Source organism: Megalobrama amblycephala, linkage group LG21 (genome assembly GCF_018812025.1).
Source record: "Megalobrama amblycephala isolate DHTTF-2021 linkage group LG21, ASM1881202v1, whole genome shotgun sequence".
Taxonomy (NCBI): domain Eukaryota; kingdom Metazoa; phylum Chordata; class Actinopteri; order Cypriniformes; family Xenocyprididae; genus Megalobrama; species Megalobrama amblycephala.
Genome location: NC_063064.1, coordinates 27,303,958 through 27,330,473, shown reverse-complemented (window position 1 = coordinate 27,330,473; position 26,516 = coordinate 27,303,958). Strand labels below are relative to the sequence as shown.

The 26,516-nt window shown below is 38.8% G+C and overlaps 3 protein-coding genes across 19 annotated transcripts in view; 2 read left to right on the top strand and 1 right to left on the bottom strand.

Moving 5' to 3' along the window:
• cacna1da (calcium channel, voltage-dependent, L type, alpha 1D subunit, a) overlaps positions 1–16,157 on the top strand; it is a 103,164-nt gene extending 87,007 nt beyond the window's left edge. For 11 of the 14 annotated variants that reach the window (XM_048172250.1, XM_048172249.1, XM_048172251.1 and 8 more), the window contains 8 exons: positions 1,016–1,132; positions 2,184–2,575; positions 4,544–4,570; positions 7,969–8,097; positions 8,194–8,333; positions 8,451–8,557; positions 8,712–9,029; positions 11,486–16,157. In XM_048172250.1, the coding sequence (XP_048028207.1) occupies positions 1,016–1,132; positions 2,184–2,575; positions 4,544–4,570; positions 7,969–8,097; positions 8,194–8,333; positions 8,451–8,557; positions 8,712–9,029; positions 11,486–11,791 (1,536 nt within the window). In that variant the 3' untranslated portion in view covers positions 11,792–16,157. The remainder of the gene's footprint in view (positions 1–1,015; positions 1,133–2,183; positions 2,576–4,543; positions 4,571–7,968; positions 8,098–8,193; positions 8,334–8,450; positions 8,558–8,711; positions 9,030–11,485) is intronic. The other 3 variants (XM_048172238.1, XM_048172247.1, XM_048172239.1) reach the window with 3 other exon arrangements.
• Positions 16,158–16,433: 276 nt separating this feature from the next.
• Positions 16,434–24,968, bottom strand: parapinopsinb (parapinopsin b). Its single transcript, XM_048173066.1, has 4 exons — positions 24,305–24,968; positions 22,015–22,343; positions 19,499–19,732; positions 16,434–16,959 (listed from the first exon to the last, which is right to left on the bottom strand). Exons 1-4 carry the CDS (start codon positions 24,636–24,638, stop codon positions 16,840–16,842), a joined length of 1,017 nt encoding a protein of 338 aa, XP_048029023.1. The 5' UTR covers positions 24,639–24,968; the 3' UTR covers positions 16,434–16,839.
• The window catches only part of cacna2d3 (calcium channel, voltage dependent, alpha2/delta subunit 3), a 68,347-nt gene continuing 65,396 nt past the window's right edge, over positions 23,566–26,516 (top strand). For 3 of the 4 annotated variants that reach the window (XM_048173063.1, XM_048173062.1, XM_048173060.1), the window contains exon 1: positions 23,566–23,768. The gene's annotated coding sequence lies outside the window, so the exon portion shown is untranslated. The remainder of the gene's footprint in view (positions 23,769–26,516) is intronic. The other variant, XM_048173061.1, reaches the window with a different exon arrangement.

The following is a 26,516-nucleotide window of genomic DNA, read 5'->3' as shown; positions in this document are numbered from 1 at the left end:
GAATCATTCATGCGGTCATTTTAAATAATTCATTCAGTTTAATTAATTAGCTGCAGCAATTAGAATTAGCATTTTGTCAAAACCTCTAGTAAATTACGTTATTTTGTTTAGATGTCTGTTCTGAATTGTGATCCCTGTTTGAAACAAAAAATCGTTGAGTGTCAATTTATCCAGAATCGTGCAGTTCTAGCATCAACTATATTTTTTTCGTAAGTAGGCATTTTTACGATAGAATATGCTCCAAATTGGAGCAGATTTTGTTGTCAGTCAAAAGCAAATCACTGTCAGTGTGAACACCATGTACGATTTGGAATAATTGAAACAAATTTGACTGAATAAACTGTTTCCTTTGCATGAGACCTTCTTTACCTCAACTGTATCTCTCTGTTTCTGGATGCGCTAATGTGGTTTTAGCTTGAATATGGATCCCTCTGTGTGATAATGGTGAACTGTAAATGTATTTCTGTCTGTTTTACATGTAGTTTGAAGTGTTTGTATTTGTTTGCCATCACTTCAAAGTTATGATTCATGAATCATTGTTTTAAGACATTTTGTTGGTCTCCATCCACATAAATCAAACACTGTAAATGTGTTTGATTTCTTTACAAACATAATCTTTAGTGTGATTAACTAACAATAGATATAATTTTTTTGCACTTGAAATTTTTCGGTGACAAAAAAAAAGAAAGAATTTGCAGTATTTCAAAATAGCATCTGTGGCTAATACAGTCCTTTTTAGAAAGTCACAGTAAAGCATAGTAAGTGTATTAGTTGTAGTGTTCAATTATGAAGGAGCTTCAGTGTTTTTCCTCTTTGTCTACTGTGATTGTTGTCATCTTTCATGAATTTGTCCTGTCTGGAACTGTCTCGTCAAGCCTGTTTGTGTCAATGTGTCTGGTAAACTGCCCCCTGGTGGCATGTGTGTGTGAGGGTCTCCGTTCTCAACATGTCGCTGCTGTTCAAGGGCTTTCCATTGAAGAACAGGTCCTTAGCTATCTTGTCGTCACGGTTACAGGCTGGCCTCCGTACGCTGCATGACATTGGGCCAGAAATACGCCGTGCGATATCATGTGACCTGCAAGATGATGAGCTAGTAGACTTTTTGCCAGAGGAGGACGAAGAAATTTATAGGGTAAATTACTCACCTTTTATGACCCCTTTCTCCTTATAAAATCGATCTGTCTTTCTTTAACAGTTCTGAATTGAGTAGTAACGGTTCCTTAAGGGAGTTGCAAAGAATTATTCGCCATCCCTGGAGGCCGTATACACATATACTGTAAGTCTAAGATTAAGACACTGAACATGGATAAATTCTACAAGTTGACAATCTACAATCAATTGTTGACTTCAGTGATAGTATCGACGGCTTAACTAGGTTTGTAGTAATAACTGTTAGCTTTAGCGTAGCATATTTATATAATTCAGTGTAATCCACTGTATCTGCATTTCTCTTGATTTCAGATTCAGTTCAGATTTAATCAGTTCATGAAATTCACTCACACCATACGCCATTTTACCTCCTTTCCAACTTCTTTTTCCCATGAGATCATTAAAAATGGCAATCTCAAATATTTTAGCGTTGGATAAACGGTCAAAGACGCCATATTTAATTTTTCGCAAATGGATAAAAGGTTGCGTGGGATAAATTTCCAGAGTTTTTTGATGGCAAGAAAGACATATTTTTGATTTTGCATCAGCTGAAGGACAATATTACAACTACAGCCAGTACGTCTATCCCTTAATGGCTATTCACACCAAGGGCGACAACTATTATATCTATAAACGTTTAATAATCATTCCAATTTTGAGAATAGCAAAGTACACATCACGACTATTACTATAATGACACAGAAAAACGCTGTTGTTGGAATCACATTCAGAATGATTTTTTCCAGCTGATGAATGGTAAAAACACTGACAGCCAATCAGAATCCACCTGACTTTAAAGAGCTCGAGCATTTAAAGTGGCAGACAACAAAACCTGCGCCGTGCTATTATAATAAACTGAATGTTATCGTCCATTGGTGTGGATATAGTTATTGTTATAGTTATCTTCATAGTTATCATTCTTGGAGTGAACAGGCTTTTAGCCCCTGTTTAATCCGCGAAAACTCAAATATGGCGTTATATTTTCGTCCATTGCGCAATTCTTTAAACTTACAAACACAAGTATTTCTTCACAGCGAAACGGAGGACTCTTTGGCAACCACATTAACCACATAAACGGAGACACCCGGAGGAGCTCTGGCCACCAGACGAATGCCACACAGCGCCCCCTGCAGGTGCAGCCACCCCCACATTACGCCCACATGGAACAACCTGTGGGGCGCCTGGGCCGCGCCAATGCAATGGCGCAGCAAAACCATCATCGCCACCACCACCACCATCATCACCATCATCATCACAACTCCTACAATAAGTCGCCCAAGTCTACCAACATCAATCTAAACAATGCCAACATGTCCAGTTTACCTAACGGAGGACACAATCGGTACTACGAGCATATGCCCGCTAACGGCTACCCGGGATCGTATTATGGAGAATATGAGAAGCCCAGGACCCCACACGGGCAAAGGTGAATGCTTGTTTTTTGTTCATCCAACATCTTGCTCGCACCTTTTTGATATATTTATTCATATGTATTCACTGATTTGACAAGTAGCAGTATGCTAGCAGAATATGGCGTTATCTCATGATTATCACCAACTTCTTAAACCAATTCCTATGATCCCTTTGGGTTATTTGGAATTGCTTCAGGAAGGATGTTTTTTTTACGGTCTATGCAAATTCTTAAAGGTGCTGTAAGCAATTTCTTAGAATCATTGTTGATATTTGAAATTCACCCAAACAAACAAACCCCTCCCTTCATTGCTCAGTCCCCAAAATGCACAAACACGCAATGCAATAGTAAAGATCTTGCCTGATCATAACCCCTCTTTTTCCAGGGATATTCCTCTGACCTTTCTCTTTTGTAATGTCTCTCAGTCATCTCTCTACAGTCTTCCTATTGCTGATTGGCTAAAAGTGTGTTGTGGTGCTCAACCCGATCCACTTTCAACAGCATTTTTCACAAATCCCTTACTGCACCTTTAAGTACTGGAAAACAAGAAAGTGACTTTTAAATTCTGCATCCATTTACATTTATGCATTTAGATGATTATTCATTCGCATTTACATCAGCTTTAAGGTGTGGTCACGTTTATTGTTCAGCAAATTTTTGCAAGCGAAATCCATTTTCAGTAGGAATTCAGGCACTTGGGAATTTTGTGTGAAGGCGAAAGATTTCCCCATGCAGATTTCACAACAGGTTCAAGTTGGTCCCGTGAATTTGATGCGTTGACCAACAGAAAGCTGTTTGGTTTGACAGTGACTTCTGAGTGAGCAGTGCTTCATGTATCACTACACTATTGACAATAGAAAATAGACCTTTTTATCTGAAATTTCACTAATGTGACCACACCTTTAGACCATTTGATTTTAAATTATTTTCCTTTTTTAGCATTTATCCACCTTCATATGAAACCACCTGGCCCCTGTCCCATCCATTGTCCTCCTCTCAACTACGCTGGTCCATTATCTGACTATGGTGATACCATGTTTTCTTCAAGGTGTTTTCACAAACTCAATCTCATGAGAAAACAACTATTTTATGAGGTGCTGATTTCATTTGAATTTGTACGAAGTATGCTTTTTTTTTTTTTTTACAAAAATTTAGCATAAAGGTCCATCCCTAAGCCTAACCTTCTGGCTTTGCATTGGGCATATGCAGTACAAAAGAGATTGCACAAATGAGATTGCACAAATTCATATGAATTAGCCACCAATTTGCCAAAATATAAAAAAGTTAGAAATTGCCATGAGAATGTGTTGGTTTTCACTCTAGAGCATTTAGTGTAGATCCGAGTCCATTTGAGGTGCTCAGTAAGTCTTTAATGAGATAAACAAGCAAAATGGCCAACTTTGAGATTGGCCTTACTTCCTGTCTCATCACTTTAATGAGGCCATTTCTGTAGAAGGGTTTCAAAAACCTATCGATAAGATGGGTAGTGATCTGGTCATCTGTACAAAGATTAGACTGCCCCAAAAAATCAGAGGAAGACAGTTGTTTCTTGACCAATTAGTTCATTTAAAGCAAAAAAGGTCACTTTTGGTGGCTCAGGTTTTGGGAGACTGACCCCAAAATTAATGAAATTTATGTTCAGAACCTCCATGGTCAGTTTTTACCAACTTAAGAAAGTAAAGAAAACCAAACTTTCCATGTTTTTGCTCCTTATTGAGCTAGTCAAACCACATAATGCAGTGTAAAAAGTCACATGAGGGGCAGAGGATGTGGTGTAATTCAACTCGGGTTTGGACAAAGCCATCGAACCAAGTGTGAAAACAGCCTCACATATATAAAAATGCTGTATATATCCTGTATATACTGTATGATATATATGTCTATCCATTCCTCTTCCCTATTCCCCTGCTTTTCTCCACCTTTCTCTCTTTCCTTCCTAACCGAAATGCTTTCTCTTAACCATCTCTCTGCTTTCTGGAACAGAAGGCGCTACTATGAGACGTACATTAGGTATGTTACATTAGGTATTATATGTTTACATAGCAGGTACTTTTGCTTGTATAAAAGCAGACGGGTGAATGATAAGCAGAACTTTGGCTGGTGGATAACAGCATTGGGCTTTTTACCTCAACCCTGTCCCACATGGCGCTTGATGTTGACTTTACATGTCTGCAATAGTCCACAAGACTGGTTGACTGGCGCTATTTGGGACCAGGCTTTATACACACACACAGATTGACTTTCAAAACTGGGAAGAGTTTATAGGAACATCTAGTGAAGCACAAATCAGGATAAGTCTTTGAGTCTCTGTGTGTTGTTATTGGGTGATGAATGGAAAGAGGGGCTTGCTGCATGTGTCTGCTGGATAACTGGTGCTAACAAAACGAAATGCTTGCCTTAAAGGATGACTCATTAGATTAATACTTTATAGAAATGCATAAACACTTAAACACAGTGTTTATTTCTAGTTAAGTAAATAATGTACCTTATTTTTCTAGAACAAAAGTTGTCCTTTAAGTTCACCTCTGCAGGAATGTTGAGATGTCCTATATTGGGAAAGTGGGGCTGCTAGTCTGTTTAGTATATAGACCTTAGAGTAGATACCATATCTTTTACGAAAAGCATGGCTGGGAGGGAAAGATGTACAGTTTGCTCAGTATTTTGTATGTAAGCAGTAATTTCCCAAGCAACACACCATTCATGATTTAAAGTAGTAAATTATAGGGCTGCCCCCAATAGCTGGCTAAATGTTAGTCGACGAGAAGTGACTTAATCGACCAAATTTTAATTAGTCGATTAGTCGCAGAAAAACTCCACAGGATTTGCCAAAGTCATGCAATCTGTGAAGGACAGATCATTAACGCAGCTGGTCTATGTGGTAATTATGTCAGTCAGTAAATCCAAACATTCACCTATCATTCATCAACCTCAAACATGGCTTTTCATTTGAAACATGTGAGTATTAGCCAACGTTAGCCTCTTTACATGGCCGCTCGCTCTAATGTTGACCTAGATAAATACCTGCTATTATTAAGCGCATATCCAATATATACTGTATACAGTGGCATGAAAAAGTATGTGAACCCCTTGCAGAATCTGTGAAAATGAGAATTATTTTAATAAATTATTAAGTTATTTTTTTTTAGTACTGTCCTGAGTAAGATATTTTACATAAAAGATGTTTGCATTTAGTTCACAAGACAAAACAATAGCTGAATTTATTAAAATAACCCCATTCATAAGTATGTGAACCATTGGTTCTCAATACTGTGTGTGGTTACCTGATGATCCACGACTGTTTTTATGTTTTGTGATGGTTGTTCATGAGTCTCTTGTTTGTCCTGAGCAGTTAAACTGAGCTCTGTTCTTCAGAAAAATCCTCCAGCTCCTGCAGATTCATCAGTTTTCAAGCATCTTTGCATATTTGAACCCTTTCCAGCAGTGACTGTAGGATTTTCAGATCTGGACTACTGAGGGACTCAAACACAACTATTAAAAAAGGTTCAAACATTCACTGATGCTCCAGAAGGAAACACGATGCATTAAGAGCCAAGGGGTGAAAACTTTTGAATTCAAATATCAAATTGTACTTAATTTTTCTGCCGGGAAACATGCAAGTATCTTCTGTTGGTTCTGAAGGGCAGTACTAAATGAAAAACAATGATATTTAAACAAAATAAGAAAAATTGTGACATCTTCATCCTGTTCAAAAGTTTTCACACCCCGACTCTTAATGCATCGTGTTTCCTTCTGGAGCATCAGTGAATGTTTGAACCTTTTTTAATAGTTGTGTTTGAGTCCCTCAGTTGACCTCAGTATGAAAACACAGATCTCAAAATCCTACAGTCACTGCTGGAAAGGGTTCAAATATGCAAAAATGCTTGAAAACTGATGAATCTGCAGGAGCTGGAGGATTTTTCTGAAGAACAGAGCTCAGTTTAACTGCTCAGGACAAACAAGAGACTCATGAACAACCATCACAAAACATAAAAACAGTCGTGGATCATCAGGTAACCACACACAATATTGAGAATCAATGGTTCACATACTTATGAATGGGGTTATTTTAATAAATTCAGCTATTGTTTTGTCTTGTGAACTAAATGCAAACATCTTTTATGTAAAATATCTTACTCAGGACAGTACTAAACAAAAAATAACATGCATTTTTTATTATCCCTCTTATTTTATTAAAATAATTCTCATTTTCACAGATTCTGCAAGGGGTTCACATACTTTTCATGCCACTGTATATACTATTTTTAGTTATTTGCTATATATTAGGGGTTGCACCGACTAATTGACTAGTTGACTTTAATGTTCTGCAATGAAGCTTTAAGCTTGACATCGACTAGTCACTGGTCATTGCCTATAGAGGGCGCAACAGGATAAGAAATCTTTGAATTCCACGTTTACGCTCTGTATTCAGCAGTAAATGACAAATAAATGCATACTCTGAGAGCGCTCCACAAGATATGTTTGATTAGTCCATCTGAAAGCTCAGTATGATTGGGTAAATTCACATTTTAAACAGCTTATTGTACACATAAGTCAATCGCCGTTCTGGGCCAGTTGCATAAACTTAGTCACTATATTAAGACTGTCTTAAGAACTAACTTGCAGTTAACCAAGGGTTAATCAATGTTATTTTTCCAATTCAAATTACACCAATCTACCTTTTTATGTAACGGACTTAAATTAGGGCCACTCTTCAAGAAAAACATTAGTATCTTAACTTTTAAGACTAGTCTAAGTGGTTTATGCAACCGGCCCCTGACTAATGTGTGCTGCTGCATTTTGATGCACACACACAGTAGCTTGTACACAGAAACATTCAGTAGCACAGAAATATATTGTCAACACTGTTCTGTGATTAATCAATAAAATAGCTTGGAAACTGAAAAGCTCTAGCATATATTTCTTAGTAACTAAAACCCACAGCTTCACTATTAGTAGAGAGATGCTGTCAGGTAGAATTAATTCACATGCAATTGCTCTCTCTCAAATGCATTCATATATCTTTATTGTGCTACTTTATCTGCATCTGATTTAGAAGGTAGCACTATCATATGCCATGGCTGGGCTCAAGGCGACCCGCGTTCGAGTCTTAGCTTGAGGTTCAGGCAGCTTCATTAACGATGTCATCAGCGACTAGTTGATGTCTACTCGACTTAAATCACATAAATGTCGACTTTAAAAATTCTCGAAAAGTCGTTCAACCCCTAATATATATACATTTCTAAGTAGAACATCTTTGAGTAGAGACTAGCCAGTGAGGTTGTGCTTGTTTACTAATGAGGTCTAACTGCAGTCTGGAGCTGTACATTTGCATGGTAGTGCATGGTCTTTCGCTGACTCGTTGACCACAATCTGACCAGCTTCTCGCTGACCTCTTGACCTTCACGCAGGTCGCAGGGCAGCGACAGAAGACGACCCACTATACGCCGCGAAGAGGAGTATGAAGAAGATCGTTACTCTGGAGAGTACTACAGCGGAGAGGAGTTTTACGAAGATGACAGCATGCTGTCGGGTGATAGGTAAAACTATTGTGACTGTTGCGTGACCAGTCACACAACAAACTATGAATAAATCAAATCTACAGAAATGTATTAACGGATATTTACCATATGCAGGTACCCCAACAGTGACCAGGAGTACGAGACGCCGCGGGGTTACCACCATCCTGACGGTTACTATGATGATGACGAGCAGCCCCTTTATCACGATCCACGTAGATCACCAAAGAGAAGACTGCTTCCTCCAACACCGCAAGGCAAGTCTTGAGGTTCCTTTCTTAAAATTGCAAAATTTGGTTTGTTCTGTAGAAACAGGCCGTCTGCTTTATGGTTCAGCGTGACTGTCAGAAGATATTAATCTCTCTCGTTTATAGGTAATCGGAGACCATCATTCAATTTTGAGTGTCTGCGCAGACAGGGCAGTCAAGACGATCTTCCTCACCAGCGAACTGCTCTTCCATTACATCTCATGCAACATCAGGTAACATTAAATATGACAGTAGTGTTTAACCAAACCGACTTATGAAATATGATCAAATATTATGACTATCCTACATGCCAGTATAGTATTATGTGCATTAGTGTTGTGTATTAAGACAATGCATTTATATTGACCTCTGTACTTGTCGTTCCAGGTGATGGCGGTAGCGGGTCTAGACTCTAGCAGGGCTCACAGGCTTTCACCTACTCGATCTACCAGATCGTGGGCGTCACCTCCTCCCACTCCTGCAAGTAAAGACAGAACGCCGTACTACACTCCGCTGATCCGCGTGGACCGTCCGCTGAGGGACAGCGCTAGCAGCAGTCACTCATCCATCAGGAAGAGCTCATGGTATACAGATGATCCTGAGTACCAGCAGAGGAACTACTCACCCGTTCATCTGCAGGTCCCACCGGAGTATCGAAACCAGTACCACCAGAAGAGAGGTAGCGCTACCAGCCTGGTAGAGGCGGTGAGTCTGAGAACTCCTGTTTCCATTTAGGAGTCAAAATAGTAGTTAGTAGTAAGAGACAGGGCTTGATATTAACACCCACCAAATGCATGTGGATTTCAGCGGTGGCGTGTAACGCAGTCACTCCTACTAGCCCAGTGTTTCTCTAACTTTTTCTGCCATTCCCCACTTTGGAGGGAGGGAAGGGTTCCGAGCCCCACCTGTCCCCAATCGCCCCAACAAAATGTTAATAAACTAGGCTTTAAGTTTAACTGTTAAAATGTATTAATTTATTCTATTAACATCACATTTTAAAACATTACATCAAATAACAGCATTAAAAACTTTCAAATAGAGAAAAAAAAGTAATTATATTATCACTTTGCATTTTTTTTTATTATATAAAAATTATAAATGAAAAATTATTTGAGGTTTTTTTTTACGCGACCATTATTTTAGAACGTTTCCCCTTATTGTTTCCATGGCGACGCATCATGCTTGTCACGTCACGCCGCAGCCACAATAACACTGTATGACAGATGTAACGCTTTTATTTCGTTTCTCCTTTTTTATTCAAAATATTCACAGACTTGCTTACCATGTCATCAACTATCTGATATTCCGATTCTCAAATATGTATATTGTTTTGTCGTTTAAATACGTTAATACATGATCTTGATCTATAACGCGAGAGGGGCGCCGCCATGTTTGTTTGCGCAGCTGTTCAGCGAGCCCTGTCAGTTGGATTTATAGCACGTGAATTCATCAATTTCTCCCGAAATTCATGCAAGTAAGGGGCCGGTGATCTGGGAGAAAAATAGAGTAAACTTTATAGTTACTTATACTGTGCGTGTCTGATATGAATAAAACACGTTGGCAAATTATATTGGAATTGATTGTTACTGCTGCTTCCATAGATATCATTATGTACTTTACAAACTCTAAATGCATTGTTTTACTAGTACTTATGTATATTTAAATATCTGACACCTAAAACAAACATTATGTTGTTGAAAACACTGCTTAGTTGTGATAAATGACAAGCGCTGCTGAACGTGTCCGTCTCTGGCTCAGCGCCAACCAAAGTGTGCGAAAGCAGAGTTTGAATCTGGCAGTTAAAGGCGCTCTAAGCGATTTGACGCGTTTTTAGGCCCAATTTTTTTTTTTTGTCACATACCGCAAACATCTCCTCACTATGCGCTAGCTGGCTGTCCCCTGAACACACTGTAAAAAAACGCGGTCTCTGTAGTCGCCACAAGCTCCGAAAACTGCAATAAAAACAAACTGGTGCAGCCTGGACCACTTAACATAATAAACATGCTCCAGCAAATAACCGACAAGCAGCGTCAATGCGCAAGCTACTTACATTTTAAATGCGCGTTCATTACTGTTTCAGGAAGCACGGAGGGGAGGGCCAGGAGGAGTAGGAGGGAGGGTCTAGCTAGCCTCTGTTTTGTTTGACAACACTTCGAACGTCAACAGGAAGTTACTCCACTCAGAATCGCTTAGAGCGCCTTTAAGTGACGTCACTGAACGTTCTAAATCCCATATTTGGGACCGTACTCTCAGGGGCACATGAATAAAAATCCCATATATGTGGGACTCAAAAGGTTAATAGAGATGGGCACAAAAATGACCAAATTTCCTCTCGTTTGTCGCGCCCCACCTGTCATGTCTCTTTACCCCACCAGTGGGGCGCGGCCCACACTTTGAGAAACGCTGTACTAGCCACTTTGGCGGGTTGAATTTTATATATACATGTATACATTTTTCAATTGTAGTCCTTTAAAAAGGCATCTTAAATTGTAAACTAAGTGCAATGTATTGTCAGAAATATAAATTTTTGAATACATATTATTGATACTAAAATATCTGAAACGCTTCCAATACTCATTCCGCAGAATAGGTGCACGATACCAGCTGCGCTTCCTCGCTCTCTCATCTCTCCGACAGCAAGTTGACACACAACCCCACCTCCCCTCACTCACTCATTTAATTTGCTCCGCATGAATATTGTTGGTGTTACAGGGCTTGATTTTTGGCGTAATTTTACTAATTCCCACAGACTTTGTGCTAACACTCAAAGTGCGCTCACATAAAGCCGCCTCTCAGTACTAAATTGAGTTCTTTTCCGCTGCTTATTGCGCTTAAACGGTGAAATACACAGAAAATAATGTCAAAATGCCGGTCTTGGCTAGTATTCACGTAAACACAGTCAGTTATGTTTTAAGTGAACGTAAACAGTTGAGAAAGAAAATGCATGTGTAATAGTATAATGGATCTGTGTGTCAGGTCTTAAAGTGACAGCAGCCTAATATACCTGTTTTCATTCCCTCTTTTGAAAAGTGTCTAGTTTCAGGACAAAATGTTTCTACGTGCATTGACAGCATGTCTTATTACGTGTCATTGAAGACCGGATCTTAGAATTTATGCTGAAAGAACAAAGAATAATTTCATCCTTTCTCATCTTCGAGCAGGTCTTGATATCAGAAGGACTGGGTCGATACGCCAAGGATCCAAAGTTCGTGGCTGCCACGAAGCACGAGATCGCGGATGCGTGCGAGATGACCATTGACGAAATGGAGAGCGCCGCCAGCCATCTTCTGAACGGCGGCATTACGCCGGTGGTCAACGGCGTCAACGTGTTCCCCATACTGGGCCACAGAGACTACGAGCTGCAAGATGTCTCGGCTAGCTACAGCGACGAGGAACCAGACCCCGAACCCAGACCGCCATACGAGGAGGACCTGGCAGATGAAATGATATGCATTACCACTTTATAGCACCTGGTAAGCAGCTGCTGCTTGTTCCTCAGAAACTGATCAGCGAAACAAAAAAATATAAACTACACTATATTTATTGGCTTACTACCTAAAGAAGTGCCTTTACAGCAGAGCAGAAAGGCACCACAAGAACGGACGCATTGGTGCAGCTCGCTCGCTTCCTGTTCACGCAGGAACTTGGCAGTCACGGCGCCGGGGAGGAGCTAAGAAGGACCGCCCGAAACTTTAATTGGCTGCTCGTACCGTCACTGCAGGAAATGGACCAATGAGCAGCGAGGCGAGGTACGCAGGGGCAGGCTGTTTCCAAGGTGATGACAATCAGAAAGAATATGTCATTACCTCAGTCACTTTATTAAGGGTTTTGCATATCAAGCACGTTGCAAGCTCAATGCAAGCAAGTATGGCATATCCCTCCACAAAGGCTTTAGTTTCGACTCGTCCCGTATGGTTAATTTAGTAACGGTTAAGGCATATTTTAGAGAACAAACGCTAATTCTACAACACCGGTTTACAATAAGGATATCATGCAGGTTTGTGGATTTCAAGAGGATTTCAGCATTTGTGTTGAATGCACTAGCAGACAGGTTATTTTTTTAATTTAGGATAGCCTGTTTGATATTTCATAATATGCTGTAAATGACTTGTAATATATAAAGCAAAAGAAAAACTTTGTAAAGAGACATTATATATTTTGTAATTATGTACTGTACAAAAAAGCAGCAATATTAATCCTAATTGATGTTATTGCATTACAAAAAAGACTAAATTTGGTGTTATTTTAATAGGTACTGTACTTTATTAAATTCTTTGCCTTTATTCTTTGCTCATATGCATTCATACTTGTTTGTGAAAAGTATAGAACAAAAAAGCCAATTTTATATGAGGTTATGTCTGTGACACACCCGCACAAGATATGCAAGTCGTTTTCTCAGTGTCCGTTTCATAAGCATAACCGACATAGTGTTTCCTTCAAATCTACGGCATGCAGTATGGGTCACGAACGTTGACCTCCTTTATGGGGAATTTAGTAGGGCTTACAGAATCGTGTGTCTCGTTTGTGTATATTGAAAGTCTGTCGAATAGGACTTCCCATTTTAAGGGTTCGTGTGCGTGTTTCGTTGCATATTTTGTGCAGGGGAGGTGCACAGGAAGGTGCAATGGTAAATGCTTTGTGCATTAACAATGCTGCTTAATTAGTCTGCAATTAAACTGTACGACCCTCACCAGGAACATGCTGCCACTTGGAAAAGCCTGCTGCCACTGGCTGATCTATAGCTGATCTAGAAACTGCGCAAGGGTTTCGGATCAGGCAATCATTTCCACCAATGTATTTAGGTGTTTTGAATACTGAAATCTTCCTTTAGTTTTATAATAATGATGATAATGAAGATGATTATGATGACATAATTTGATTATGGGGGAGTTTGGGTTGTTTGAAGTGTATGTTCGCATCATGCATCCTTAAAGGAACGGTTCAGGCAAAAATGAAAATCCTGTCTTTATTCACTCACAGTCACCGCTATGTCATCCAAACTGCTGGAACACAAGGATAAAATTTAATGCTCAAAAGTTATTATATATAGCATTTCTCTAGCTTAAACAGTAGAATATAGCACTAGCAGCACCAAGGACATGGGTTTGATTCAGAGGGAATAAAAAGAGGGCGTTTTCACACCTGCTTTGTTTGGAGCATTTGTTTCAGAACCTGGCGCATATTCTCCCTTAGTTCAGTTGGTTTAGGCTTATATGAACACGGCAATCTCGCTCTGATCCGCACCTAAAAAAGGTCTGAGATCGTCTGAATGAGGTGGCATCACAAATGTACATTTTTTACGTACGTTGGGTGAAAAGCAGTGAATCGTGGGTTAACTTGGGGAAAAACAAAGTGAAATGTCTAATTGAAATCGCATGAAAATGCAGATGAAATGCTTGATTCATGCTCTAAATGCAGAGTAATATCACAAAGGGTGCACTCATATTGAATGGGAGAAAGTGCAACATTTAATAGGGCAGAATAAGTCCCGCCTTCTAAATAAAAGAGCCAATCACCGATTGGTAAAGTTATCGCGTCACTGCAGCTGCCTGCTGGCTGTCAATCATGACATCATATTCCTGTTTTTATAGCGTCAAATTACTAACTAAATCCAAATTTATTTAAAAAACGAACACTTGAACTTACATCAGCGTGATTAAAAACTACCTAAAATGAAATCATATTTGGAAAAAAAATTTATTTGAAGTGTAATTTAATTGTTTAGTTTGTCTCACCTCCCATTAGATTACATGGAGAGGGCGGGGTTTATGACCTATATTGGGACAAACCACCTGGGGGCGATCAAAACTTTTTGTCTTCACTTTTCAGGACTTGAAAGGACTTTAGTCATGATTTGAGCATTTACAAGCAAAATTTAAGAGATGGTTGTTGTCAAATTTCATTGGTGATTTCAAATATGAAATTTAATCGTAAGCTTGGTGAACAGCTTTGGAGAATTTGATGTTTCCCCATTTAGAGAGATTGGAGCTGTACTTGCATGACTAAAATAGCTGCCCGAGAGGTGTTTCAAAGATGGTCGCCGAGTGAAATGACTTGCCTCAAAGGGACTATAAGCCAGTGGAGCTGTTGTTTATGCTATCCTGAGGGATAACCGCATTGAGCATAATCCCGGAGCATGAACAATGAGAGGACGGGTTACTCGCACGTGACTTGTGTTAACAAATTTTGGTCTGTTTAGAAATGTAGAAACCAAACCCAGAAGAAATTGCAACAGTAGTATTTTAATCTCTGTTTCGGAACAAAGCAAACAATCTACAGGTCTGAAAGCGCCCATAAAAGTGTCTGCCAAATGCATTAAAGTAAATGTAATCATAGTGACCATGTCTGCCAAGCTGGAAAAATTTATTTGCGTAGAAAAAAGCATGACTCCAGAGTGAGTATCTAATGACAGAATTTTCATTTTTGGGTGCACTATCCCTTTAAGCAGGGCAAGAAACTGGTTAAGCAATACTGACCCCCTTTCCCCCACTTTTGTTTTTATTTTGCTTTTATTTTAACTTCAGCTCTGGCTTCTGGAAATACCTCTTTTAGAGCAGGGGAAACATATCAGCATTTAAAGCGTCCTTTTTGTGAGCGTTTTTGCCTTTAAAGTGTTGTAAATCTCTGTCCTTAGGCCTCAACATGGGATTACATCAATTCAATTGACCTTTTGTCACTTCCAACAGGCAAATTAATGCTGAGCACTATGGGCAAAAAAAAAAAAAGTTTGACTGCAAAGGCCACTGCCTTGAAGTGTAAAGCTTCACTACAGCTTAAATAAAGGGAAACGTGGGGTTTGTCGGATGTTCTTGTTCTTGAGTGTTATTGATCTCTTGTGTTTTGGAAGAGTACTGTGCTTTTCAGTCAACCGAATACTGTCATTGAAACACTGCGTGTGCACATCTGAAAGGGCTGAAATGATCCGTGTGGAAAAAAAAAATAAATGAAACGTTGTGTTCTGGTCTTCATGTCAATTATACTGTATCTTGTAAACGGACCAATGCACATTCTTGGCACATTGTACTATTCGTAGCAATTACTGGTAAGGACAATAAAATATGCATTATTTTTAATAAACAAAGAAAAAACTTTTCAAAAAAACTTATTAAACTAAAGATTTAACTTTTACCTCGTGTCAGGGACTCCTGAATAGAAAGAAAAAATTTGGTTTCTTAATATACCAATGGGATTTTACTATTAGCACATTGCTGTTCGTCTTTGCAAAAATTACTGTAACGTGCAATTTGTTTTCCCTGTTTTCTATTCATATTTTGTGTATCAAGGTGGGCGAATTTTGTACTTTTTTCTGTGACTGTGCGTACGGTTTAGTGAAATCTATATGTCATTTACATTTCACCTTTCAATGCTGGGACAAACAGAAGAGAGGGGGGGGGGAAAGTGCACTCCTCTGTATTGTTAACGCTGATATGTTAACAAAAAAATGGAAAAAAGTATTACACAAGTTTTCAGAGCCACATCTGTTGATTATCACATTTTCATCTAGAGTTGTTGCTATACTATTATATTCTTTTTCTTAATAATGCTGTAAGGAAACTTAAGATTATAGTGTAACATATGTACATATGTAACGGAAAGATGCGTGGTGATGTTCTCCATTTGAAAGTCTTTATCTTTGCTCTGTTATGGTTTTTATTCCATGAAGAAAAAGAAAAAAGGGTTTCTCTTCGTAGCAGATGACTTATAATATCCCTCTAGGTTTTGTATTGATGCATTTTTTGTAATTTTCCTATTTATTTTGGCCTGGACTTGACTTTAATCAATATTGAAATTTTATTTTCTAATGATTAATACAGAATAAACTTAATGAACAAACGACTGTGTCACTTATTTGTACAAGAACATGGAAATGCAGTTCATAATATTACAATAACATTTTTGTACAGCTGCGGAAAGACTTCAGTGTTAATAAAGTAGATCTGTGGGTTAAGGCTACTTTAATTGGAAAGTAATAAGAAAGATTTAATCTGATTACTTTGCAAAATTCATCTGGGGCTTTGGGATCTAGATGACCATCAGATGATGAGGCGTTCTTGACTAATTTAAGGGTTTTCGAATCATAGAGCACTTCAATAGTTACACTAGCGTTCAAAAGTTGGTGACGTTTTTGAATGTTTGTTGAAATAAGTCTCTTACGCTCACCAAGGCTGCATTTATTTAATCAAAAATACAGTAAAAACAGTAATATTGTGATATATTATTAGTCTTTTAAATGACAAAAATACTGTTGGCTTATCTTGCACACAGGAGCTTATACACATTTTTGTCCAATCAAATGCTTTCTAGAATGAGAATGTCCCCAGCTAGTTCTGAATAGCATTAGCAAGTAATGAGATGTGAATGAAAAACTATTGGCCTTAAAAAAATGACAATACATTCTATATATCCCACCCCTCACCAACTTCAATAGGAAATACATAAAGGAAAGAAAACAAGGGTTCATTAATTCATCTCATTCAAGCACCTTTATCATGCACTAACAGTAGTGAATGTTAAGTCACTTTGGGCTGATTTTGTTGTTCACTGGTGACACGACGGTCTGAACATCAGATGCATCGTCCTCTGAAGGCCAGGGATCCTGTCCACACATCAGAAGCGGTACTGCATACTTCTGGAACTAGAAAAGAACGTTATTTTCAAACAGCCCACCTTAACTAAATTATATGAAGAGTTCCATTGCAAAAACCTCTAAGTCCAACTCTTTGGACAACAAGACAGTAAAACGTCCGTTTCTGTCAGTTTTACAGCAGCAAAAGGAACACTGTTGTGTTTACCAAAGACTTTAGAATGACACAAGACGCTTCTCTCGTATTGTTTTGAATGGGAGAAAGTGTAAAACGCGCAATATGGCGGAATAAGTCCCGCCTTCAAAATAAGAGCCAATCGCCGACTGGTAAAGTCATCGCGCCATAGCAGCGGCCGTTAGAAGCACTGGTTTCTATAGAAACACTCAGAGGCGCGCCTCCGAAATGAGGCACAAGAGACGCGCATTTAGGTCTGCGCATGCGCATTAGATTGATCCAGCCTAAAAAAATAGTTTTTTTTTTGTCATGATTCGAGCGTTTGGAAAAGAAAATATGAGACAGTTGTTGTCAGATTGTATTGGTGAATTCAAATACGAAATTTAATCGAAAGCTTGGCAAACAGCTTTGGAATATTTGATGTTTCCCCATTCAAAGAGATAGGAGCTGCATGGATGCCCAGGATCAGTGCCCAAGGAAGTCGACCGGAAGTTGAAGTCGGCCGCGTGCCGCCATCTTGTAGCAGAACTTCACTTGCGTTAGCCATCCCATTGACTCCCATTCATTTTGGCGTCACTTTGACAGCAAATAACTTTACATCTGAGGCGTTTAAAGACTCAATTTGTCCATTATTTATTTCTAAAGATACACGACAATGTATAAAGGGCTCCATTACCTTCTATGTTACATTATGGCCCCGTAGAAACAGTTTTTGTAAAAATAGGCTAACGATTGCGTCATAACCACTCGACTCTCTGTCGCACAGTAGAGAAATTACCGTACAGACAGGAGGAGAAGCTCGCAGGCTATAGTATGCATTAACTTAATATGGCGTACTGGCGTTACATTTTAAAATACTATACAAAATAATTAATCAGAATAATTACTCCTGCTCACTCACGCCAAAGAACTCCCCGCTCAAGCTCGCCGTCTCTGCAAGATTAACGATGGCAGTTTGCACGCACAGCTACTAGAAGATTTACATCTGTCAGACAGGTTGCTGACGTCATCAAGCTTTGTTTGAGTCTGCGCGTCAGAAACGGAAGTGCTAAAAATCGCTAAAAATGGGCTTCACTTGTCTCAATTGAGTTCCAATGGGGTCGCTGTGTCCATTTCTTTTACTGTCTATGCCCAGGATGCCCGAGAGGCGTTTCAAAGATGGCCGCCGAGTGAAATAACTTGTCTTAAAGGGACTTTGATAAGAGTCAATCACCAACTGGTAAAGTCATCATGTCACTGCAGCGGCCGTTAGAAGCTCCGGATCCTGTAGAAACAGTCAGATGCGCGCCTCAGAAATGAGACACAAGTGACGCGCATTTAGGATTACGCATGCACATTAGCTTGATCCAGCCTGAAGAATACCGTTTTTTGTCATGATTCGAGCATTTAGAAACAAAATTTACGAGACGGTTGTTGTTAGATTTCATTGGTGATTTCAAATATGAAATTTAATCGAAAGCATGGCAAACCGCTTTGGAGAATTTGGTGTTTCCCCATTCAAAGTGATAGGAGCTGCACGTGAATGCCCGAGAGTCGTTTCAGAAATGGCCCCCGAGTGAAATGACTTTGTGTACTTGCTACTAGCTGAATGGACTGACACTGGGATTTAGCGGATTTGAAGCAAAAGTAATGAATGTATATCATCATCTCATTTTTGATGGAGGTGGCATTTAGCGGCTATTCCATCTGAACTCTTCATACTAATTTATACTACTCTGAACAGGAAAAACACATTAGCTGTTCGGCATTGGAGAACCATATTACAACAAAATTCATTTCAAATAGCCAAACTTAAAGCCTGTTTTGAAGTCCAGTTATTTTTTTTCAGATCTTTAATTTTCTCATAATATTCATTGGAGCATCATCTCTTTTTTCAAAGTGTCTGAAATGCTTCGATAAAGGATTCGGTCTCTCTAAACCCTTCCTTTCGAAGAGCCTTATGATTGGTCTACCACTTACAGCACATAAATGCTCATTACCATATTTGGATTTCAGTTCTGGATGCTTCCTCAGCACTCAGTATATAGTGATACAAACAGTAACAATGTTTTACTATATCAATTCGAGCTCTCGAGTTCTCATTCTTTGGAAGTGCATCCAAAGTGAATTTGCTTCCACTGTGCAAAAAACAGCATCTTCTCAACGTGTCGACAACACAAACCAAGCTCTTCCAATCTCAGCTACAACTACAGCGTTTGAGGGCGGGTCAAAGTAGACATTTTTTGCGGGCAGGCCATGGGCTGGCATTATGCAAATTTGTTATAAACCTACATAGGCTTGTGCAGGAAGTAAGACTGTAATTACTGTTGATTCATTTCAATCTGTTCTTTCTTTTGGGAGACAATGACTAAATTTTCAGGCTAGGAGTGAATGTCTTTATTGTGTTAAACTAGGCAATGCATCAGTTTCACTCACCTGTTTGTTCATGTATATGTAGATCATAGGGTTGTAAACAGTGCTGCTCTTGGCCATGTATATGGGTACCACCTTCACCAGCACAGGCAACTGAACATCAGGGTTGAAGATGACTGTTAGAGCCAGAGTAGTATATGGTAGCCAACTCACGAGGAACGCCAATACTATCATCACCACCATCCGCGCCACCTTAGCCTCTGCCTTCGCAGCCGCACCTCCACCTATCTTAGCTACCTGTCAAAGAAAAGATTCTTTCAAACAACCAGTGGTGAAGTACACAAATTAAGTACTTGAATAAAAGTACAGACACCCTAATAAAATATTACTCCAGTAAAAATTTAAGTAGTCACTTCAATATTACTTACTAACAACACATGGTTTTTAATGTACTTAAAGTCAGTGTAACGGCAGCAAGCTGAGCTGTGCATGTAAACCTCACTCCCCTGGCCTCAAGAGGCGCGACGTTAGAGACTGCAGTGTTTAGCGTCCTTGTTAGTGTGCCCGCCTCCCATGCCAGAGACATAGGTTCGAATCCCATTCAGGGGTGCATTTCCCAAAGTGAACTATGGTTCCGTCGTTACCAATAGAGTTCAATGGGACTTACGACCATAGTTGACTAACGATGCTTTCGGGAAACGCACCCCAGAGTGGGTCTAGTAGTAGGACCGGTTACATTTGGTGCCGTGACCCGGATGGGAATGAGGTTTATGGGGATGAGTGTAATGTAGGTCAGTATAAGAGCTTTGTGTGTAAACCTCACTCCCCTGGCCTCAAGAGGCACGCTCGAGTAGGACCGGTTACATCAGAGTGAAACATCAGAGTATCTGAGTGAAACAGCTTCTTGAACTGGAAAAAAGAAGTATGGTTGTGGTTTGTTATTGCTGTGATGTCATATGAGTGACAGGTTGCCCCGAACTTGTGCCGGTAAATGGCATCAGAGAAGAGCAACCTGGTCTCATGGCGAAAATGTACCCGTGGGCATGTTTTCGTGAGTCGCGAAATACGTACCAGTGAGTACATATCGCTGCGGTTTCATAGGGTGAATGCGGTACGTTTTTATGACGTTGCTTTTTAGACGAATCGCCGCGGTTCTTGATTTGACATTTGCGCTCCGTTTCGTTTTAAAATAACGTCCCACTGACGCTACGCCTAAACCTACCCAATGCCATTAACAAAAGCAAACGTGACGTAAGAAGCGTTCACGATCGTGTACCGTTTTTCAGCTCGTTTAGATCTTTTTTTTTTTTTTTTCCCAGTCAGTCGCCTTTTGCGGGATTCGTACCCAGGAAGGGGGGGAAGGAATCGACTCCTCGTCGTAAGTCCAACTCCGTATCGGCTGAGCTACCGAGCAAGCTTGGTTGCGGCCAAAAAAAGTGAAACACGTAGAGCCGGAAAGTCCAAATTACGTTCGTTTACAAATCGGGCACTCCGGTAAGAAGCGTTTTGAAGTCGCGACATGATATTGCGCGAGGAGACATAAAAACGAGGCTTTACGAATCCATAATCCGACTCCAGCCGTCGTTGAAACCTTGTGTGAAAACGAGCCAAAGCACTCATTGACATTTTACCGGCCTCTAGTGTTCGTATCTGTCGGAAACTGCAGCCAGACGTACGCGCCGGTACGTAATTTTGTGTCTCGCGAAAACGTGCCCACGGGTACGTCTCTTCCATGAGACCAGGTTGGAGAAGAGATGAGGGGAGTGGAAGTTATTTTGAATAAAGATTATGAGGGCACGTGATTTTTTAAAAGGTTGTGCACAAACAAATAATTTATATAATACTGCAATATTCCATAAAAAACAATAATTGTCAGTTTTGATTCCATTGTGACTTTAAGTACTAAAATTACTAAGTTATTATTAAGTACTGATCAATGAACCATGTTTATTATTTATTCTACACAGCACTAGTCAAAAAGAAAGATTAATGCAGACATTTAATATTGATCTGCAAATAAGCAAAAATGTAATATTTTTACCAAAACGTATTATAAAATATCAAAACATTAAACTTCAATATACTAAAATATCAATGTAAGTCAAGTATGCAAAACCGTGAAAAAATATACCAAAATATAGTGAATTTGTGCAAATACAGTAAAAATACAATATGTGGTGACAAATGTACAGACGTCATGTCATAATTTCATTAGTCATAATTAGTATGTATTAGTAGTCATAATTTTAACTATATATCTTAATTATTTATTTATTTATTTATTTATTTTAACGTGGCGGGTAGGCTTCCATAAACAAACTTACCTATGTTTTTATGAAGTGGAGTAAAAACTATGGCATTATGCAATAGAATGTAATGAAGTAAAAGTAAACATTCGCCAACATAAAATAGGCTACTCTGATAAAGTACAGATATTTTAAAAAAATGTACTACATCAATAAAGTGAGTATACTTTTTTACTGTCCACCACTGAAAACAACAAACTAAATTTCACCAGCTCATCTGAAAGATAACAACAAAAAAAAGAAGCAAAACCGTAAAACAGGACAAAGTTTTACTTGTCTGAGCGTGTAGAGCAGCCATGAATATGACACCACAATGATGACAAATGGCACAGCAAAACAGAGGGAGAAGTAACAGATGATGTAAGACATGTTTTTGAAATCTCGACTCTGCCAGTCGGGTCCGCAGGATGTGCCGACTCCCTCCAGCTGGTAGCTTCCCCAGCCAAAGAGAGGTGGAGTATTCCAGATCAGAGACCAGAGCCAGGATAACGCCAACCCTCCGGCGGCGTGCTTGCGCTGGAATGTGATGGTACCCAGAGGCTTGCACACTACAAACAGCCGTTCCACAGCAATCAGGGCCACTGTGCACAGCGCTGTTATACCTGTGCAGTCAACAGAGGAAACAGAAGAAATCAGAGTCAAGATAAAGTTCACTTAATTCACATTTCAGAGGTTAACATTTGTGCCTGTCGGCTGATCATGCTGAGTGTTGGGTGTAATTGATTACTAAGTAATCTAATTACTGTAATTGAATTACTTTTCCCTTGAAAAGTAAAGTAAGGGATTACTCTCATTTTTTCTGTAATTTAATTACCGTAACTGCATTCAATACTGTATAGACTATGCAACAATTCTATATAAAACAATAGTGGATTTTAATATCAAGATTTAATGTTAAAATGTATGTTTTAAATGTAACCTTCTCTATTTACACACTTTGCCATGAATAATTAATGCAACTGTATATTGGTTTTTTGAAAGAATTAAAAATGCAGTTTTGTGTCTGTCCTTCTATTGTTCAGCTGGTCCAGGCTGCTATATGGGATTTAGAAAGTAATTAGTAATAAGTAATCCGATACTTTTTAGAGAGAGTAATTAGTGCATTAATCTAATTACACTGTTGAAGATGTAATTAGTAGCTAATTAATTGAGTAGCCGAACTTACCCAACACTGATAATGCTTATGATGTTTACACAATAATGACACAGTGATATTTCTCAGTTAGACACTATAACCCTTGAAAAGTCATATTTGGTTGTAAAACAATATTTGTTTGAATATTTTCTGAAAAACAAAACAACGTTATTCAGATATTCTGGTCTCAGACTCTTATGATTCGGTTCTTTATAGTGAATCAAAAAATACAGTCCCTGCATCCCAATGTTCATACTATCCACCCTAAATAGTATTGAATATTACTAATGTCACATATTATTTAGGCTGGACAGTGCACACTGAGATTCACGAATAATAATGACACTTATGAACCGAATCTCTTAATGAATGGTTTAAGAAGATCGCTGTTTGACTCATTCTGATGAATCCTTGAATGAACTCGAGTAGGTTAGTCTATATCTAACCTACTTAAGGTAAGCTACTGAAAGTTAAAAACATTACTTTCACTGATGATAAGCTGGTTTTGTGTTCTTGTTTTATAAAATGAACACTAGTTCACGTTTCAAATTCACTATTTTGAAGCGCTTCAGTCAAAAAACAAGAATCATAACAATTGATGAATCACTTATTTGAATCGGTTCTTTTGTGTCAGTCGGTCAAGCAGAACTTTGAATTAGTTCGTGACTCAGTCTGAATCATTCGGACAGTTCACAGGTACACACACACGCACTGAATTGTTTGAAGAGGTTTACGCCGTAAAAGACACAGGAAACAAAAAAGAGCGCTGGATGAAGTTGATGTTTACCTACTGCACATTAAATAAAACTTACAAATGACTCCTGTGAATGTCAGCAATGAAGCTCTTAGACTCCTGCACGGGCACGAGCAGGTAAAGACAACAAACAAAACGGTAGGCTACATGTCATTACAGAGTACAAAAAGTATTATGGCATTTCCATCTTTTTGAACATAAGCCTTGATATTATGCTACATTAATGAGCGAATCATTCAGTACCTCAGTATTTTTCATATTACCTAAAGTACAGTCTGGTATATAGGTGTAGTCAGTGTAATATTATGGTATTTTGAAAAATGTAATTTTGAGCAGTTTCATGCTAATAAATAGAGGTCAAAATTTGCTAATATGATAAAATTCACAAAATTTTAATAGCAAAAATATAGGCCTAATAGTAGGGATCATTTTGATTAGTCATAATCATGGCTTTAGCAACACTAATTATAACATTTTTGACAGAATAATAGTATCTGGGTTTATAGCTGTTGCGTTTGAGGCTAAATCAGGATATATGTAATTGAATTTGAGTGAAGTCATCATTTCTTTTAAATGTTAATTTTTCAGTGTCTGGAAGCCCATCAGGGGTGCCGTTAACATAATACAGTCTAAAATCATTATTTAGTGTTGGAATGAACTCTAAACAGACTTACCAAATAATGCAACGCAAAATCCCTCCAAAACACAACCGACCCGTCCCATGAAGTAGTAGCCCACGGCATTGGTCACCACATATGGCACACTTCCTGTTAGCGTGATGCCCAGGTCGGCCACAGCGAGGTTGACCAGGGCAAAATTCAGCGGCTGCCGCAGCTGTTTGTGCCGGAGGGTGACGACTATCACTGTAGCGTTCAACACGACAGCTGTGGTGGAGAACACGGCCATGAGGAGGGACAGCGTGATGAATCCTGCCCACGGCAGGGGCACCTTTGCACCAAAGCCATCGTGGATAGATGAGTCATTCAGAAATTCTGGGAAAGAGTCCATCTCCCAAAGTCTTAACTAAAAATACAGACAAAAAAAGTAGTTTTTCAGTCAGTTTCAAGATATATTCTTCTCTGCTGGTTCATTCAAGTACATCAGACATGCAGCTTTGCGTCACACGACTTCTGTCTGCGACACACACAAAAAAGTTCTTATTCAGATTAGGTGCTGTAAGAAGAAAAGTCCCAAAGATCCGGACTTAAGGCACAATAAGTCCTCCTGGGTGTGATCCCTGATCCAACTCTTCCCTTGATTGCAGTAGCAAAATGACTTGAATGACTGAAAAAGAAGTGTTACCAAAAATGCTGCATTTTCTGTTTTTTTCCTCTAAGATGAATGAAAATGTAAAGACTCAGAATTAGAGCTTTGTGGCTGTTAGCTATACACAGTATACTTAAAATATAGGCCTATTATTACATTATACAATATATTAATATTTATATGCAGTGTATAGAATAAACAGCTATAATTGAGGTGTATTTCCGGCATCCAACAACAGGGGCAAACAGGGCCATGTTAAACAGCCAAATCTTGCTATAAAGAGCTCTTAGAAATGGTTAAAACCTAGAGGAAGTTTTCATATACAGTAGAACAGTTCAAGTGAAGTTTTGTGATCCATGACTAGTCAACTGATATCCTACGCATTGACTGGTGGCAGAACTAATGGACTAGTTGCTGTACTGAAACAATATTACTTCGTAAGTGCTACACTATGAATTTTTCCACTTCCTGACTTCCCTCATTGCTAATTATCATGGAGCAGTAAAGTAACTTGGCAAAATTTACAAGAATTCATTCTGTATCAGTGCTTTAAGGCCTTATCATTTAATGTTAATGTTTTAGAGATGCTTCTTGGCATCTCTATCCACTGTGATTAGCTGTGAGGTGATTCCCAGCACCTTCAGTGCCAGATGTCACATTTGTACAGAACTATATTTGACCTGCTAAGAGTTTTAACTTCCATTAAGACAAGACAGAGATTACTGTGTGTTTGGTGTCCTGCATTAAAATAGACTAAAGTGAAGTCCAGCACAGACTAACCGGATTTGCTTCAAGAGTTGTTAAAACTATTGCTTCTGTCCCTGAAAGACCCATAATTTCTTAATCTTATTGTTGTCTTTGTTGTTGATTAAAGAAGGACCATGTAGAAGACATTTAATAAGCAGAGTTGGGGATAGTTACTTTTAAAAGTAATGTTACAATATTGCATTACTCCTTAAAAAAGTAATTGCATTAGTTTTGATGGAAAGTAATGCTTTATGTTACTTGTGCACTAAAAAAAAAGTTCTGTTTTTGGCAAATGTTAAGGCCCTTTCACACCAAAAGTGAAATGAATAAGCCTCAGGCTGAAGGGAATGCACATTGACGCCTGTACAGTAGAGGGCGCAGCTAAAACAAACCTTTCAATGGAAGCTTGTCTCCGCCATGAAATAAAAAATTAAAAAGGTAATTGCGACTTTGTATCTCACAAGTCTGACTTTTTTTCTCGTGATTATAAAGTCAGAATTGTGAGTTATAAAGTCAGAATTGCATGATATAAAGTCAGAATTGCGAGTTATAAAGTCAGAATTGCATGATGTAAAGTCAGAATTGCGAGTTATAAAGTCATAATTGCACGATATAAAGTCAGAATTGCGAGTTATAAAGTCAGAATTGCATGATATAAAGTCAGAATTGCGAGTTATAAAGTCAGAATTGCATGATATAAAGTCAGAATTGTGAGTTATAAAGTCAGAATTGCATGATATAAAGTCAGAATTGCGAGTTATAAAGTCAGAATTGCATGATGTAAAGTCAGAATTGCGAGTTATAAAGTCAGAATTGCGAGTTATAAAGTCAGAATTGCATGATATAAAGTCAGAATTGCGAGTTATAAAGTCA